At 34.7% G+C, this 18,798-nt stretch overlaps 1 protein-coding gene across 3 annotated transcripts in view; it reads left to right on the plus strand.

Moving 5' to 3' along the window:
* LRRC49 (leucine rich repeat containing 49) overlaps positions 1 to 18,798 on the plus strand; it is a 157,852-nt gene that overhangs the window by 30,678 nt on the left and 108,376 nt on the right. For all 3 annotated transcript variants that reach the window (XM_054595298.1, XM_054595395.1, XM_054595484.1), the window contains one exon: positions 17,793 to 17,854. In XM_054595298.1, the coding sequence (XP_054451273.1) occupies positions 17,793 to 17,854 (62 nt within the window). The remainder of the gene's footprint in view (positions 1 to 17,792; positions 17,855 to 18,798) is intronic.

Raw genomic sequence — 18,798 nt, forward strand, 5'->3', positions numbered from 1 at the left:
TGCATCTATCTGCCCAATTTTACAAAACCATTTATTGAATAAAGGATCTTTAGCCCATTGTATGTGCTTGCTTCCTCTGTCAAATATTAATTGACTCTACAGGTGTGGATTTAATTCTGGGGTCTCTATTCTGTTCCATTGATCTATATGTCTGTTTTTGTGCCAGTACCATGCTGTTTTGATTACTATGGCCTTATAGTATAGTTTGATATCAGGTAGTGTGATTCCTCCAACTTTCTTCTTCTTTCTCAGGATCACTGTTGTGGGGCCTTTTGTGGTTCCAAATAAATTTTTGAAATATTTGTTCTAGTTCTGTGAAATACAATATTAGAATTTTGATAGGAATTGCATTGACTCTCTAGATTACTTTGGGTAGCATGTACATTTTAATGATGTTAATTCTTCCTATCCATGAACATGGTGTGTGCTTCCTCTTATTTGTATCTTCTTCAGTTTCTTTCTTCAGTGTCTTATAATTTTCCTGAGTAGAGGTCTTTTATTCCCTGGTTAGGTTTATTCCTAGGTATTTTAATTCTTTTTGAAGGAATGGTGAATGGGATTATTTTCTTAACTCCTCTTTCTGTTCATTATTGTCATATAAAAATGCAACTGACTTCTGGATATTAATTTTGTATCCTGCTACTTCCCTAAACTCATTTATCAGTTCTAGTAGTTTCTTGTTGGAATCTTTGGGGTTCTCTATGAACCCCATGTCGTATGAACCCCAGTATCATGTCATTTGCAAATAAAGACAGTTTTACCTTTTCCTTTCCTATTTGGATGCCTTTTATTTCTTCTTCTTGTCTGATTTCTATGGCTAGGTATTCCCGTACTGTGTTGAATGAGAGAGGCGAAAGCAGATATTCTTGTTCCTGATCTTAAGGGGAACGCTTGTAATTTTGCCCATTGAGTATGATGCTGGCAGTGGGTTTGTCATATATGACCTTTCTTATGTTTAGGTATGTTCCCCTTATTCTCACTTTGCTGAGAGTTTTTTTCATCATAAATGGGTTCTTGATTTTATCAAATGCTTTTTCTGCATCTATTGATATGATCATGTGGTTTTTATCCTTTATTTTGTTTGTGTGGTGAATCACATTTATTGATTTACAAATGTTGTACCAATCTTGCATTCCGAGACTAAATCCCACTTAATCATGGTCTATGATCTTTTTGATGCATTGCTGTATTCAGTTTGCTAAACTTGTTGAAGATTTTAATATCTATGTTCATCAGAGATATTGGCCTATAATATTCTTTCTTTGTAGTGTCTTTATCTGGTTTTGGAATTAGGATAATGCTGGCCTCATAAAATGAGCTTGAGAGCCTTCCCTCCTCTTTAATTTTTTGAAGTAGTTTGAGAAAGAGAGGTGTTAGTTCTTCTTGGAATGTTTGGTAAAATTTACCTGTGAAACCATGTGGTCCAAGGCTTTTGTTTATTGGGAGTTTTTTGATTACTGCTTCAATTTCACTAGTTGTAATCTGTCTATTTAGATTCTCTAATTCTTCCTGATGTTGTTTCGGAAGATTGTATGTTTCTAGGAATTTATCCATTTCATCCAGGTTTTCCAATTTTTGGCATATAGTTTTTCACAATAGTTTCTTATAATCTTTTGTGTTTCTTTGGTGTCAGTTGTTATATTTTCTCTTTCATTTCTGATTTTATTTATTTGAGTCCTCTCTTTTTTTCTCGATGAGTCTAGGTAATTGTTTATCTTTTCAAAGAACCAGCTCTTGGATTCATTGATCTTTTGTTTTTTTTTAGACTCTATTTCATTTATTTCTGCTGGAGTCTTTATTATTTCCTTCCTTCTACTCACTTTGGGCTTTGTTTGTTACTCTTTTTCAAGTTCCTTTAAGTGTGCAGTTAGGTTGTTTATTTGAGCTTTTTCTTGTTTTTTGAGATAGGCCTGTAATGCTATGAATTTCCCTCTTAGGATTGCTTTCCCAGTGCCCCACAAATTTTGGATTGTTGTGTCCCCATTTTCATATGTTTCAAGGTATCTTGATTCCTTCTTTGATCGCATTGTTGACCCATTCATTATTTAATAACATTTTGTTTAGATTCCATGTCTTTGTGTGTTTTTCAGTGTTCTTGTGATTTATTTCCAGTTTCATAGCATTGTGATCAGAGAAGATGCTTGATATGATTCAAACTTCTTAAATTTATTGAGACTTGTTTTGTTTCCTAACATGTAGTCTATCCTAGAAAATGTTCTATGTGTACTTGAAAAGTATGTAATAAATGCTGCTTTGTGTTAAAATGCTCTGAAGATATCAATTAAATCTGTTTGATCTAGTGTGTCACTAAAGCAGCTGTCTCCTTGTTGGTTTTCTGCCTGGAAGATCTATCTATTGAAGTCAATGGTGCGTTAAAATCCCTGATTATGACTGTATTTCTGTCAGTCTCTCCCTTTATGCCCATCAAGATTTGCTTCACATATTTAGGAGCTCCTATGTTCAGTGTGTAAATGTTTACTAGAGTTATAGCCTCTTGTTGGATTGTTCTGTTTTTCATTATATTGTGTCTATCTTTGTTTCTTAAGCCATTTAGATTTAAGGTGATTGTTGATAGATGCATATTTAGTGGCACTTTATTGTTAGACTGTTTTCCTCTTTTTTTTTCCTTCGCTTTTTCTTCTTCTTAAAGCAGGCCCTTTAACATTTGTTGCAGTACTGGTTTGGTGTTAACAAACTCCTCTAGCTTTTCCTGCCTGGGAAGCTCCTTATTTCTCTTTCGATTTTATATGGTAGCCTTGCTGGGTAAAGTAGCCTTGGTTGTAGGTCCTTCCTTTTCATCATCTTGACTATTTCACACTATTTCCTTCTGGCCTGAAATGTTTCTGTTGAGAAATCAGATGACAATCTGATTGGTGCTCCCGTGTATGTAAGCACCTGCTTTTCTATTGCAGCTTTTAGGATTCTATCCTTGTCTTTAAGCTTTGCCATTTTAATTATGATGTGTCTCACTGGTAGGCCTCTTTGGGTCTAACTTGCTTGGGACTCTCTGTGCTCCCTGGACTTGTATGTCTTTTTCCTTTACCAGATTAGAGAAGTTTTTGGTCATTATATCTTCAAATAGGCTCTTGATACCTTGCTTTACTCTCTTCTCCTTCTGGTATTCCCATGATGCAGATGTTGTTATGCTTCATGTTATCCAAAATACTTCTTAAGCTTTCTCCATTCTTTAAAATTCATTTTTCTTTTTGCTGCTCTGCCTGGGTGTTTTTTTCTACCTTGTCTTCCAAATCACTGATTTGATCCTTTGCTTTATCTAACCTACTGTTTATTCCTTCCAGGGTATAATTTATTTCAGATATTGCATTCTTTATTTCTTACTGGTCCTTTTTTATGGATTCTATGTCATCTTTCATGCTGTTGAGAATCCTTATAATCATTACTCTAAACTATCTGATGAGTTGCTTGCCTCCACTTCATCTAGTTTTTCTGGAGAATTCTCTTGTTCATTTCAGGCTTGTTTCTTTGTTTTCCCGTTTTGGCTAACTCTGCATTTGTTTCTCTGTTTCTATGTATTAGGTAGATCTGCAAAGACTCTGTAGCAGACCTTTGTTAGATACTGCTTGTGACTGGCCCTGAGCAACCTGTTTGGAGCTATCAGCAACGCACAGCTTGTGGCTCCCTCTCATGGGCCTGGATGTGTGCAGAAAGAATCAGACTGTACGCCAAAGCCAGATTATACCAGCACCAGGTTTGGGGTAGGGTCAGCTATAGCTTCAGAGCTCCCAGAGATCTGCCTTAGTTGTTAATTAGTGATACAGCCTCAAGCTGTATTCAGCAGCTTAGCTTAAGCTCCACAGGTTGGGGCAGAGTAATTCCTGTGGGCAGGGCTATTGCTTTCCCACAGGCTCATGCTTCTTGGAAGGGTGTGCTCTGCCTCAGAAAGATGGTTCCTGCAGTATGGGGGATGACTCAGCCCAGGGATCCTGGCAGCTATTGCTTCAGTTCTCTTCCCAGAGCCACCAGTCCCAGACCCTCCTCATGTGTCTCTAATCTGCTCTGTCATTCTTCTGCCAGAGCCCAGGGTAAATGGCTACAAACAGAAATTTGTGCATTGGCCCTTTATGCGGTTCTTTGTGTCTCCAGCCATTTCTCCCTGGCAGAAAGAATCCCTGCTGCTTTTCACAACTGGATGTTATCTGGGTTCCTTTCCCAGCTCTGGTGCTATTAGGCTGGGGAGCCCAGCTTAGGGTTAAGACTCCATACTTCTCAGGGGGAACCCACCAGCCAGTGTAGTATCCCTTCAGAATTCCAGCTGCCCCCTGTGGAAGCCCAGGCAACCCTCTCATGCCTCCACACTCCCTGCCAGTCCTGTTGTGTTAAAACGGTTTGTTCTGTGTGTCAGCATTTATAAGGCTTCTCTTCAGCTAGCGTCAGGATGATTTCTCTACAATTTTATTGTAATCCCAGATTGGTCCTGGGAGATTAGTGTAGCTTCTGCTTACTCCTCTGCCATTTTGGATCCTGCACATATCTTCTGTAAGTTGCTTTGATTAACATTGTGCTTTGAGATTTATCTATGCTGATACCTGTAGCTCTGGTTCACTAATTTTCGTTGTTATATAGTACTCATGTAATTATAGTAAACATATAATTATAATTAAATATTCACACAGGAATATCATTTCCAATTTTTTGTTATTGAGAGTGACGTGAATAACTTTTTTTACATGTCTTTTTGTGCACATGTATAACAATTTCTCAAGGTCAGTGACTTTCAGACATTTTTTAGTCATAATCTATAGTAATAAATAAAATTTACATAGAAACCCAATTATTAAATACATATTTATATGAGTACATTATCAATAATGTAAACAAGCATTTTTTGAAACTATACCTACCCTTACTATAATTCATTCTGGTATATCCTATTTGATTCTATTGTAGCTCATTAAAAAATATTGGTCTCAAAAAAAGATGTTGGTGTCAACCTACTGAACTGATTTCTTGAACAATGAAAAATTGATTGCAACCTGCACTTGAAAAACAATGCTCAATGGTGGACCTTGGCAGAAGTTTGCTGGGTGCCAGGATTATACGCATTATTTCTCTCTATCAGATATCTCCAAATTTTTCCCAAGGTGGTGGTACCAAATTACATTTCCATCAGCATAACCTGAGAAATCTTTTAACGTCACATCTTTGGTGACACTTGATGTTCTCAGACCTTTTTATTTTTGCCAGTATTTTAACTATGAAAATTGTATTGCACTGAGGTTTTATTTTGAATTTCCAGTAAGGTTGAGTGCCTTTCATCTTTTTTCCTTTTTTGATATTGAGATTGCCTCTTCTGAATAGCTCTGTTCTTTGCCCATTGTAATAACACTTTTTGTCCTTTTCCAGTTGATAAAGAAACAAATTTCTTTTGATTTTATTGTCTTTTGAGGAAGAGTAGTAAAAATCATCAACAGTTTTCTTTATTGTTTTGGGTTTTGTTTGTTTGTTTGAAAATCATTCCTTTATAAGGTACAGACATGAAGATATTTTTCTGTGTTGTCTAACAAAAGTTTGAAAGTTGTTCTTCACATGTAGGTGTTTCATCTACTTGGAATTGATTTTTTAGCTGTAATGTGAAGTTGAAATCCAATTTCATTTTTTTTTCACTTATTTAAAAGTGAATTTCTTCTGGGTTTCCCTCTCTCCTTGGTAGTGTTTCCCTTCAGCAAAATAAATAACTACCTATGAATGGTTGGTGCCTGACCTCTCTGGCCTGTTTAACTGATATATATCCGTGTTTCAGTGTAACAATACTCCCTTAATAACTGTAACTTTCTATTATGTTCTAGGAGCTAGTAGAACAAGGTCCCAAATCTTCCTTTTTCCTCCTTTTCCTTCCTTTCCCAAGCTGCCTTCCTTCCTTATTTTTAAAAAATCATCTTGGTCCTTTCTTCTATATTCATTCTAGAAATAGCATGTCAAGTTTCATGCATAATCCAGCTGGTCTGTTTGTTTGGAATACCTTTGAATTTGAAGACATTACTTTTTTATGGTATTGTGCCTTCAATAACATAATGTGAACATGTCATTAATATGAATGGCATACTGTTAAGACAGCACATCTCTCAATTCATATATGTCTAATTCAATGATTTTATGCTTTTCTCTGTAGAAAACTTACTTGTTTTCTGTTTAATTTTGTTTAGATTTCTTCCCAGCTATCTTAGAGTTTTTGTTGATATTGTAATTTTTTTTGTTCAGAAATATATTTATTATTATTACTAATATGTAGAACCACAGTTGATTTTGGTTCATTGATCTAATATCTAGCAACCTTGCTCTAACACTTAATAATTCTAATAAAATATCTTAGGTTTTTTATTTAGACCATTACAATTTTTTGCAAACAATGGTAGTTTTTCTCTAATTGGAGATTTTGTTTCTTGTTTGACTGAACTTTCAGTCAAAACTGAAACCTCCATTCAGTTTGACTGAACCTCCATTACAAAGTTAAGTAAAGAAGTAAAAGTGCCTTGTTTTTTACTTTAAAGAGAACACATCACTATCTGTGTTTGGTAAATGCCATTTATCAGTCTGAAAAAAATAGTCTTTATTTTTAGTTTGCTTAGAGTTCATATTATGAATGGTTGTTGGGTTTTATTAAATTGGTTGGGCTGTATTAAATTTCTTAGATTGACCAATAGATTCTTCTTTGATAATTAAATCTGTAAATTATATGACAAGATTTTGTAATGATAAGTCATTCTAGCATTTTTGGTCATTATGTGTATTATAGGCTATATTTCATATACATTTGTGATTTTATTTAGAATATTTTACATCCATGTTAATAAAAGAGATTTACCTATAATTTCTTTTATTGCCCTTTTGTGGTATGAAGGTTATACTAGCCTCATAAAATACATTGGGGGTGCTTCCTATTTTGATATTTTGTGATTCCCTATTTTGATTTCTTATTTAGTATAGATCAATTTATATGAGGTAAAGAAGATCTGGTCCTTGAATATGTATAGAACTTACCTGTTAAATAGTCTGGGTAATTTTAAACTATTGAACTCAGTAGTGATAGTGGACACTGGTTTTGATATGTTATACTTTTCTTTCATCAAACTTCACTTTTTTTTTTCCTGGCTACTCTATTTGTAGTCATGTCCTCCTTGTCATGTCTAATAATGCTTATTTATACTCTCTTTCTCCTGGATCAATATTACCTGAAGGTTGTTTATTTTACTAGTAGTTTTAGAGAACCAGCTTTTAGCTTTATTGAACCTCTCTCATAGCTTATTATTTTGTGGACTTTTTGTTCTTATCTCTTATTTCCTCTATTTCTTTCTAGTTTTGTGTTAGATATTTTGTACATTAGTTTTCAGTCTTTTTTATTTTCTAATACACGCTCTTAAGGCTATTAATTTCCCTGTAAGAACCAGTATAGTTTCTTCCCACAAGTTTTGAAATTTAATGTTTTTGTTAGTTAATTCTAAATACTTTCTGAGTGACATTATGATTTCCTCTATGATCTGTGTGCTGTTAAGAAGTATATTTAAAGTTTTTGGTACATATTTTTTTTTGTCATTCTTTTCTAATTTATTACATTGTGGCCAGTCAATGTGGATTATATGTAATTGGTTCTTTGATGTTTGTTGAGTTTTGCTTTATTGCCTTCTTAATATTTATAGTTAATATTTACCATTTGCCTAGTATGTAGTCAGCATTTGAAACTATTTTTCTAGGTGTACATAAACATAAAATTGATGCATCTTCCTAGTAAATTGTTCCTTTCATCATTAATGTATTAAATATTTTTATTGCTCACTCCTTCATTGAGCAAGTATTTTATGAGCAGTGGCTATACACCAGGCACTGTTCTAGGTATGTAGCATGACCAGGAAGCTAATAACACTTCTTGCCTTAACATTTATTTAGTATAATGTTAATATCAGCTTTCTTTTGGTTATTTTTCCCTGGTGTATCTTTTTTATTCCTTAACCTTTTAAAATTTTTAAATTTTGACATAATTTCATAATATGTTGTAATGCTATAAAGAATTCCTACTACCTGTTAATCAGATTTCCTAACTGGTAACAAGACATTGTTAAATAAAACCCCAAGGAAGAATAACTCCTTCCTTAACTTACAATCTGAGAATATAATGTCTAAGCAGAGAATTTGGTCTATTATACTAATTGTGACTACTGATACATTTAGATTTATCACTTCAATATTTATCAGGCTTTCTATTGGTCCTGCTTTTCCTCTGCTGTTTTGCTCTTGTACCTTAATTCAGGTTGATGGCATTTTCACTATTCTTTCTTACTCACTTTAATGGTTATTCTTAACATTTTAAAATACATCCTTGACTTAAATTGTACAGGTTAATATACATCCATACCATTTTCTCAAATACAGACCTTAGGATCACTTAATCCAGTAACCCGATCCCATTTTACATGTTTTTGTTGCCTAGTATTTTCTTTTTTAACTTTTTACTCTCAAAATTAGGTTTCAGTGTCTGATGTTTTCAGTCAGTCCTTATCTGGATTCACTCACATGTTGGTTTGGGCTTACCACTCCTCCCAAAATATATAATTTAGATAAAAGTCCTTTAAGATGACTCTGGTGATAGTAAACTCTCTCAGTTTTCATCTAATAATATGTTTATTTTGCTTTTAATCATGATTTATGGTTCGATGTGGTTAACTGTTATATTTTTCCTAGATGTTTGAAGCTCTTACTCCATTGTCTTTGGCCTTTTGTTATCGTAATTAAACTGTCTACTATCCTTATTTCAGGTGGTTTTCTTTGTCTTCCTCTTGTTGCTTTTAAGTGTATAGGATTTCTTTTCTAATTCCTCCAGACTCACTGTGATGTGTATAGATGTGGAACTACCATATTTCACCAATTTAAGACACACATTTTCACATATTTCAACAACTTTGAAATCTGGATATGTCTTACCATCTATGGTATCTTTTTATTTTTTTAATCCTCCCATGAGGATGTGTTTATTGATTTTTAGGGAGAGAGGAAGGAAAGGAGAGAGAGGGAAACATTGATGGGAGAGAGAAGCATTGATCCATTGCTTCTCGCACATGCTCCAACCTGGGATCGAATCCAAAACTACAGTATGTGCTCTGACCAGGGATGGAACCCATGATCTTTTAGTGCATGGGTGATGCTCAACCAATTAAGCTACCCAGCCAGACCTAATCTGTGCATCTTAAAATCACTATTGGATAGGCTACAGCAATTTCATTGCCTAAGTATGTGTGAGCTTGTTTATAACTGTTTATATTATTGTCATTTCAATTGTTAGTACATGTTTTGAATTTAATCACTGTTCAAAATGTATTTAAAAGGTTACATCATGATTTGGCATTGAAATGAAACTTTATTAAGAGAGGCATGAAACTGGAACAGCAAAGATATAAGTTTAATATTAGTAAGCATTTTTTTTATTGGAGGAATGACTGCAATTTCACATTTTCTTGCTAATTAGCAGTCAAATACTTTCAAAGGAAGGTAACCACATTTGGCAAGACTATGTTACATTCTGTTGCTGAGATGGGCTCTGGTAGTTTGTTTATCACATGCCAAATAATGCAACTGAAGGCAGGGGAATTGAGCAAACTCCTTGGAATAGATGAAAGAAATGTCAAAGTAACAAGAGCCTGTCTGAATAATTCATAGTGGTGTGTTAGCACATTCATGCTGCTATAACAAAATACCACAGACTGGGTAGTTTATAAACAAAAGAAATTTATTTCTCACAGTTCTGGAGACTAAGAAGTCCAAGATCAAGGTGCTTGCATGGATGCATTCTAGCAAGAGCCCTCTTCCTGGTCCACAACTGGCGCCTTTTCACTGTCTTCACGTAGTGGAAGAGGTTAGGGGTCTCTGCAGGGTCTTTTTTATAAGGCACTAATGCCATTCATGAGGCTCCAGCTCATGACTTAAGCATCCCTTGGAGTCCCCACCTCCTAATACCACCATCTTTGGTGGTTTGAATTTCAACATGTGAATTTGGAGAGACATAAACATTTAGATGATAGTACTGGTGTTTCTTTATCAATATCAAAATGTACAGAATGGGATCAGCTTGGAAGAAATCCTGTAGACAGTAACAGAGAGCACTTTTAGTGTACGCTGCATCGCCAATGTGTTTGATGACACAGAAGACGATACTGTCTGAATAGCATGGACGTTATTGGTTACATAGTTTTTCAGAAGTTGGACTCTAAACATGAAGACTTTTTCTCCATAATTTATCGAGGTATAATTGAGATACTGTAAAATGAACAAATCTTAACTGTACAGTTTATTTTTTATATATGTGTGTATTTTCATCTGACTACCACCCAGATCAAGAGTGAAAACATTTCTATCACTTCCGAAAGTTCTCCCCTCCTTCTAGTCACTGTCTTTCCCTGCCCCAAAGCCTTCCTGACCTCTGTTCTCACGGATTGGTTGTGCCTGTTTTTTAACTCTTTGCAGGCGCGCTCTATTGTGTACTAAACAAGTGTTTTGATATTCATCCATTTTATTGTCTGTATCAGTAGTTTTTTTAATTGAATTTTATTTAAATATAATATAATTTGCTTTTTCATTCTTCTGTTCATAGACATCTTGGTTATTTCCAATTTTTGGTTCTTATAAATAAAACTGCTATAATATTTTTATAGTATTTTATTTATATATTTGTTTTGCTGGACATATACCCTCATTTCTCTTAGGTAAATACATAGGAGTGCCTTTACTGAGCCATAAGGGATGGATGTCTAAATTTATTAGAAAGTGCCAAACAGTTTCATGAAGTGACTGTACCATATCACACTCCCACTAGAGATAAAAGAGAGTCCTAATTGCTCCACATCCTTGCCAGTGTTTAACGTTGATAGTTTTTATAATTTTAGTGATTCTTTGATTCTCATTGTGGTTTTATTTTGTAGTTCCTTGATGACTATTGATGTTGGACACCCTTCATGTATTTATTGGCTATTCTAACATACTGTTTTGTGAAGTATCAGTGCAAGTCTTTTGCCCATTAAAAAAATTGGGTTATTTATCATTTTATCATTGAGTTGTAGTAGATCTTTATTCTAGTTTCAGGTTCTTTGTTTGATAATTGTACTGAGTGTGTTTTCTGCATGGCTTGTTTTTTTGCACTCTTAATGTTTTTGCTATGTCAAAGCTTTAAATTTTTGTGAAGTACAATCTATCAATTTGTTTTCTTTCATTATTTTCTTGTCCAGGAAGTCTTTGCCTCTCCCAATATCACCATATTTTCTGCTCTGTTTTCTTCCAAATGTTTTATAGTTTTACCTTTCATTTTAGGTCTGTGGTTCATTTTTAATTAAATATTAGGTACAGTATGAGGTACAGGTAATGGTTCATTTTTCCCACATAGGGATATCTACTTGCTCTATCAACTATTATTGAAAAGGTATTGCTTTCCCCATTGAATTAAATTGGTGTCTTTGTTGAAACTGAGTCATAATCAAATGAGTCTTTTTCTGGACGCTTCTTTTTTATTCTATCTGTTTGTCTACCATTTTGCCAAAACTACACTGCCTTATAGTAAGTGGGAGTACTTTGGGAGTTCATTTTTTTAATGAATTTGTTTTGCTTAATTTTTCCACATGTATAAGAGTGACATTTGGTTAAAAACATATGGTTAAGTAACTCCATAAGAACTCTCAGTAATAATGACATAAAAATTCTAAGTGAGAGATTATTTTTTTATTGGTTCATTGTAAGTTTATTTTCACCAGGTGTTATATAAAATAATTGTAAGATGGTATCTTAGATATGATTTTTAAGTATATTTTATTGATTATGCTGTTACAGTTGTCCCATTTATTTTCTCCCCTTTACCTCTCTCCACCCTGCAACCCCCTCCCACCAGCATTCCCCGCCCACCTTAGTTCATGTCCTTGGGTTATACATATAAATTCTTTGGCTTCTCCATTTTCTATACTATTCTTAACTTCCCCCTGCCTAGTTTGTACTTACCATTTATGCTTCTTATTCCCTGTTCCTTTCCCCCCATTCTCTTCCTTCCCACTCCCTGATGATATCCCTCCATGTGATCTCCATTTCTGTGATTCTGTTTCTGTTCTAGTTGTTTGCTTAGTTTGTTTTTGTCTTTGTTTTTGTTTAGGTTTAGCTGTTGATAGTTGTGAGGTTGTTGTCATTTTACTGTTCATAGTTTTTATCTTCTTTTTCTTGGATAAGTCCCTTTAACATGTCAGATAATAAGGGCTGGGTGATGATGAACTCCTTTAACTTGACCTTATCTGGGAAGCACTTTATCTGCCCTCCCACTCTAAATGATAACTTTGCTGGATAGAGGAATCTTGGATGTAGGTCCTTGCCTTTCAGGACTTTGAATACTTCTTTCCAACCCCTTCTTGCCTGTAAGTTTTCTTTTAAGAAATCTGCCTATTGTCTTATGGGAATTCCTTTGTAGGTAATTGTCTCCTTTTCTCTTGCTGCTTTTAAGATTCTCTCCTTATCTTTAATCTTGGGTTATTATGACGTGCCTTCGTGTGTTCCTGCTTGGGTCCAATTTCTTTGGGACTCTCTGAGTTTCCTGAATTTCCTGGAAGTCTATTCCCTTTGCCAGATTGGAGAAGTTTTCCTTCATTATTTTTTCAAATAAGTTTTCAATTTCTTGCTCCTCTTCTTCTCCTTCTGGCATCCCTAATTGTTAGAAAATTTAAAGTTGTCCCAGACATTCCTAAGACTTTCCTCTTTTTTGGGTTTTTTTTTTTTTTAATTCTTGTTTCTTAATTCTGTTCTGGTTGAATGCTTATTTCTTCCTTCTGTTCCAAATCGTTGATTTGAGTCCCAGTTTTCTTCTCTTCACTGTTGGTTCCCTGTATATTTTTCTTTATTTCACTTTGCATAGCCTTCACTTCTTCCTCTACTTTGCATCCATACTCAATCATTTCTGTGAGTGCCCTGATTACCAGTGTTTTGAACTCTGCATCTGATAGGTTGGCTCTCTCCTTGTTGCTTAGTTCTTTTTCTGGAGTTTTGATTTGTTCTTTTATTAGAGCCACATTTATTTGTTTCAGTGCACCAGTCTGAATGAATGTTTCTTCTTTAACTCCTTGATTGTTGGACTCCTATACAGTTTTATTTTCTGGCAGCTCTGGTTGTTTTTGTTTTAAAATTTGTTGTTGCCCTTCTTTTGGTTGTGAGGGAGCAAAGCGTATGTACCTATGCCTCCATCCTGGCTGGAAGTCTCCCATCTTAATGATTGAATATGTTAACTTCATTGGCATACCTAATATTTGTGTTTTCTGAATATGCAGATTCATATTTTCTATTAATTATGGGAAAATTCTGAGTCATTTCTCTTTTCAAATCTTGCTTCCTCCTATTTTTTTCTCTTTCTACTTTTTAAACACCTATATGCATCATGTGGATCTTCTTGTTCTATTGTTTGTTTCTTAAAATTTCCATCATTCCTATTTCTCTACATTTTTACATTGTTAAGTACTTCTTTTAAAGATTGTTATTTATTTATTTTTAGGGAAAGGGGAAGGAAGAGAGAAACAGAGGGAGAGAAACAGCGATGTGTGAGACACATCGATCTCACGCCCCCAACTGAGGCCCTGGCCTGCAACCCAGACATATGTCCTGACCAGGAATCAAACTGGTGACCTTTTGGTTCACAGCCTGGCACTCAATCCTCTGAGCCACCCCAGCCAGGGCTTTACTACTTCTTTAGTGCTATTTTACAGTTCACTAACTGTCTCCTAAGTTTTGTCTAACCTGATTTTCAGTCCATCCATTGGGTTTTTAGTAATGACCATTATTTTTTGTTTCTATAAGTTCAGCTTGGGATTTCTTTTATTAGCATCCAGACTGCTTTATTTATAGTATCATATTTTTTCATGTTTTGATTTGTTTTATTTCTATAATAGTTTTATTTTTCTTTTTGTATATTTTTAATGTTTTATTTGTTTTTAGAGGGGAAGAAGGAAAGGAGAAAGAGAGGAAAGACTCTTGGAGACTTTTCACTTTGCAGGACATTGTCTAACCAACTGAGTCACAATAGTCAGGGCTCTACAATAATTTTAAACATAGATATTCCAATTCTACATTTGCTTCCTGAAATTTCTGCTGACTCTTGCTCACGCTAATTTTTTTTCAAAAGTTAAATAGTTTGGGATAGTCAGCATGTTGAAAAGTTTGAGTTTGTGTCTTTTCAGAGCTTTGCCAGGAGTGCTAGGGGCATGAATGCTAGGGACCATTTTTTATGAGGAGTCATGTTAGGTCATGCATGTGATATAAATTTGAACTACAAATTCAGATGAGAAAAAGCCAATGATTATGAAGGTGAGGACTTTTCTCTCTTTTTCATAACTATTAAATCTAGCTCTTCTAGATTACTAAAACTAGAAATTTCTGTAATCAGAGTATCAGTGCCTGCCTACTAGTCTCATTTCTAGTTCCCTTTTATTCTTCCTTTGTGTCGGGGAATTCCATCAGTGCGTAGAAGAAAACCAGACTGGAAGAGTAAGTTGCAATTAGATTGCCTGATATTTATTGCCATGTAATGGGTAGTAAACAAATATTAAAAGCAGATATGCATATTAATGCCTTTGGGTAACAGAGCAAAATAATGGACTTTTTTCCCATTGGCATTTAAATATACGATTAGAGGCATTGACATGATGACTTACACATATTATTCCTCATATATTATGTGTCTGTTACAAAGTGATGGCTGTAGCAAGTAGTCATTTTGTAATTAATTTAATAAAATTTTAATAAAAATACCAGTTTTTTTCCTTTGTTTTTTCAAACTTATTCAATGTTTTGTTAATAAAGTTTCCAGTTCTCAAAATTAAAATAAGTACCCTATATATTTTTATTCTGACTTCTTTTATTTGAGAGAATAAGTAACAAGGTGAGAGTAGTTGTGATTTCATTATAGTCATCTTTGTCCTATGTGATGCGTGCCAAAGCCTTTGTCTCTTTGCCTTTCTTCTTCCTTACTTCTCTGCAGGAGGCTGCTCTGAAAATAGCTCCAGTAATAGATGTCATCTACATGGTCAGATTGCTGAATCATTTAGTTCTTTTGTGAAGTTTAGGAATGTGGAAAACAGTGAGCAGAGTAGGATAAGCATTTTTATCAAATGGCAAGTTACTATACTTTTGAAAAATAAGAATGATAACCTCTTAATAACCTTTTAGTAAGTAATTTTATTTGTCTATTTTTAAAGGATTATATTTTAGTAAAAGGTGAAAGATTTGTTCTGAACAGAAACCAGAGTATAAAAAGGATTATAATTTTAAAAAGTATAAAATGATTTTGAATCTTCAAAAAACTTTTGAATGTTATTCTCAGGGTTGTGTTTTGTTGAATATAATAAATTTGAGACTATGTGCAGATCAATTATTGCATCTTTGCAATAATTTTCTGCCTATGCTATTATTATCTTCAGAAAAGAACTGTTGGGAGGGTTTAATGCTTGACAATGAAACAGACTGTCTTTTTCTCAAAGTTGTGAGCATTTAGCTTTCTTACATTATCCTTAGGTCCCATTTTTCCTTTCCCCATCACTCCAAAATAATTATACTCTTTGCATAAGTAGATTGTTGAATGCTGATTCCTCCAAAATACCACCAGGATAATATGTCTATTGGAATGCTAGGAATTCATTACACAGTACACCTCAGAATTGCTAGAAAAATTAAAGGAAAGTTATAATTTTCTTTAAAAAATGAAATTTGGAACAACATAAATGACTGTATAATTATTTTGCTTTCTAAATTTCTGGAAAGACTGTCTGTTAAAGTGGTCATAAGGATATATATAATTGAATTCTGATTTTTAGTTTTCCAGTTTGTCATGAATATTTTTCATAGCTCTATCAGATCATGACAGTTACTGATTTTTAAAATTTGATAAAGACTTCTGTTAAAATTTTGTTTTATAAATGAAGATATATACAAAACATTATAATTTAATCAAATAAATGTTAAAGAAAACCTTTCTCACAAATTATCACCTGATATAATCTGATTTTATATTTTCCTAGAAAAAATATAAGTCTTGAATGGTGTCTATAGTCCCTGAAGGTGGTAGGCTAGACCTCAAAGAGGCACATGTATTTTTTTAAGTTGCCTTGATTCAGAGATCCAGGCTACTGCTTCTCAGTTTTTCCCAGTTATGTGTCAGCAAACAGTGCTTTTGCTCGGAAATATCTCAGGTAGATTCCAGGAGAATTTGGGAGAAGAGATTCCCCAAGATTGAGAGGCCTTTCAATTAGGTTGTGACTCCATACTTCTAGAGAGCAGAGAAGAAGCAAGCTACCATTTCCTTTGGAAAATAGGGCCCTGGAATAAAATGAGCCCCCCCAGTAATCTATCACTCTTTTTCCACCCCACTCACCTCTCATTTCTGGGAATATCAGAGACATAGCTGGGAGACTGATTCGAGAACTTTGTGAACATGTGGATCCTATCACCCACTGAGGGGACTTCGGCTGCCTTCTGGTTTGTCGCAGGCGTATTCCTTGGCCATGGTTGATAAACCCTGAAAAATCACTAATTCACAGCTATGGAACAAACTTTTCAGGGGTGGGCCTCAGAATGGTAATGCCACATGAATGGTATACACAGCCAGTGATATGGTCACTCCAATTATATTCATTTTATACTGTTTAGGGTCTAAGGGGTTGAGAGAAGGTTTTTCATTTGGCCTAAATATTGGTCACAATAATATGTAACATACATATTTATATTAGCATTCTTTAAACTTACATAACTAGAAATCATCGTATATTGCCCTTAAAAATAACCACCATTTTATGTGATAAATGCCAGTGTGCAGTGTTTTGAAGAGCAGAGTAGTAGAAGTCACGATAAATGGGATCTTGTCCCATCTGGGCCTCTAGGACAGTTTATAACCTTGGGTCATCTTCCTGCGCACTCCCACCTGCCCCGCAGCAACCGCAGCTGTCCGCTGTTTCTCACGTGAATAATGAGGTTATAGACAAAGCTTTCTCTTAAGATTCTGTTACTCATACTTTTCAGGAGGTTTGTGTCTTTTCACTTAATGAAACTAGGTAGCTTTGTATTTACTTTGTGATTTAAAAAAATTGTGTGGCCAAATATTTCAATATTTGCTGCATGTAACTACTTTTAAATAAATGGCAGAGGTTTGCTTTGCAGTGCTGTACCTACACAGAACAGGGTAGATTTCCAATGACAGGAGCCTCCGGTTCTTGCTTAGATTGCCCTTAAAGTGCCCTTCAGTGACATTTACTGTGATCTGCTTTTAGTTTTATGGGGGCATTGTGTGCGTTTTGTTTCATTTGTAACTGAGTGGCATATTTCTATGGGTTTGAGAATAGTGAGGTAAATTATCTTTGAAATTCTCAGTACTGTTTGGAAAGATAATTGCATAAATTTAAAATGTAAAGCATTTGAACAGCTTCCTTTTAAAAACGATTTTTAACAAATGTTTGATCATACTACATTTGTGCTACAGTTCAAATGCTGAAGAAGCATTTTGGCTTCTTTCCCAAAAGAGGCCAGCAGCAGCATCTCTCCCTGTTCTCTCCAGCGCTTTTTACCTTGTGAGTGGTGCAGCTTGTTCTGCGGATGTACTGAAACCCTCCCATTTAATAATCTGCAGTGGAGGAGAATGGAGCTCAACATCCAGTAGAAATCAGTGGTCTTGCAAGGTTGCAGTAAAGAGAAATGACTGTATATTTCAACAGCTGAACAAGAAGACATGTATAATATTTCCTTTGCTGTCAGCTGATAAATTTTTGCTTTCTGTTTCCTTTTAGAGAGATGTGGATAATTTGCCCTGCCTCCAACGTCTGTTTCTCAGCTTCAACAATATATCTAAGTAAGTGGAAACTCCCAACTTGTCATTTACTAATAACTTGATTGTGTGGGTTCTAGTGCTTTAAATTAAGATTGCATGTGCCTTGGAGAATTTATTGACATGTGAGATTTTAAATTGGAAAATGGTAGGGCCATCTGTGACAAAGTTCTTGGTGGAAAAAAACAAAGCTCTGATGTGTATTAGTGCCTCTAATACTACAATGATGAAATTAGTATAACGTGTGCTTTTTATTTAATTATACTGTAGAGAGGCTCTCTTGAAAAACATGGAAATTTCAACATACATTTTGCTGTCCATTGTTTGATACTTACTGCGCTAGCCAGCCAAATTAGAATTTCTTTCATAAATTATCAAAAATCTATATGGCTACTAAATAGTTTAGATGCAGCAGGCTCAGAGACACTTGCTAATTAGGCCATAACTTCCAACTTGGTATCTACTTAGAACTAATGCTGCAAAGAGACTGTATATTAAATATATAAATGTATAAATACTGCTTTCCAAAGATTTGAAGCACATTGTCCTTTGTGTTGTGATAAAGTTTTATTCAGTGTCAGTGTGGGAGATTTCAGAACTGGAGCTGAAACAAGCTGTCATATTTTTCAGTGTGGAAGGACTTCTACTCTTCCCTAATTTTTTCCTTCTCTTTCCCCATAGCCACTTGGTTTGAATTAGGCTAACTCCCTCTAAGTTCTTTAGTTTCTCTTCGAGGCTGTGCTTGGACCTGCTTCTGTAACAGTAAGAATGAAGTATAAAAGAGTTTAGAGTCCATCTCTTTCTGGCCTCCAGGTCTATGTTTCTGATTATTAAAGTCTAGTTTAGTTTTTGTGTACTTCTTGTTCACATCTTTTCCCTCCTCCATCAGACTTGTATTGCCCCACACCCTTGTACTCTATGTCTAAAGGTTAAAGATTAAATCCAGATGGTGAACTTTGCAAATGGGC

Source organism: Pteronotus mesoamericanus, unplaced genomic scaffold (genome assembly GCF_021234165.1).
Source record: "Pteronotus mesoamericanus isolate MK-2021 breed Mesoamerican mustached bat unplaced genomic scaffold, CSHL_Meso_final contig_100, whole genome shotgun sequence".
Classification (NCBI taxonomy): Eukaryota; Metazoa; Chordata; class Mammalia; order Chiroptera; family Mormoopidae; genus Pteronotus; species Pteronotus mesoamericanus.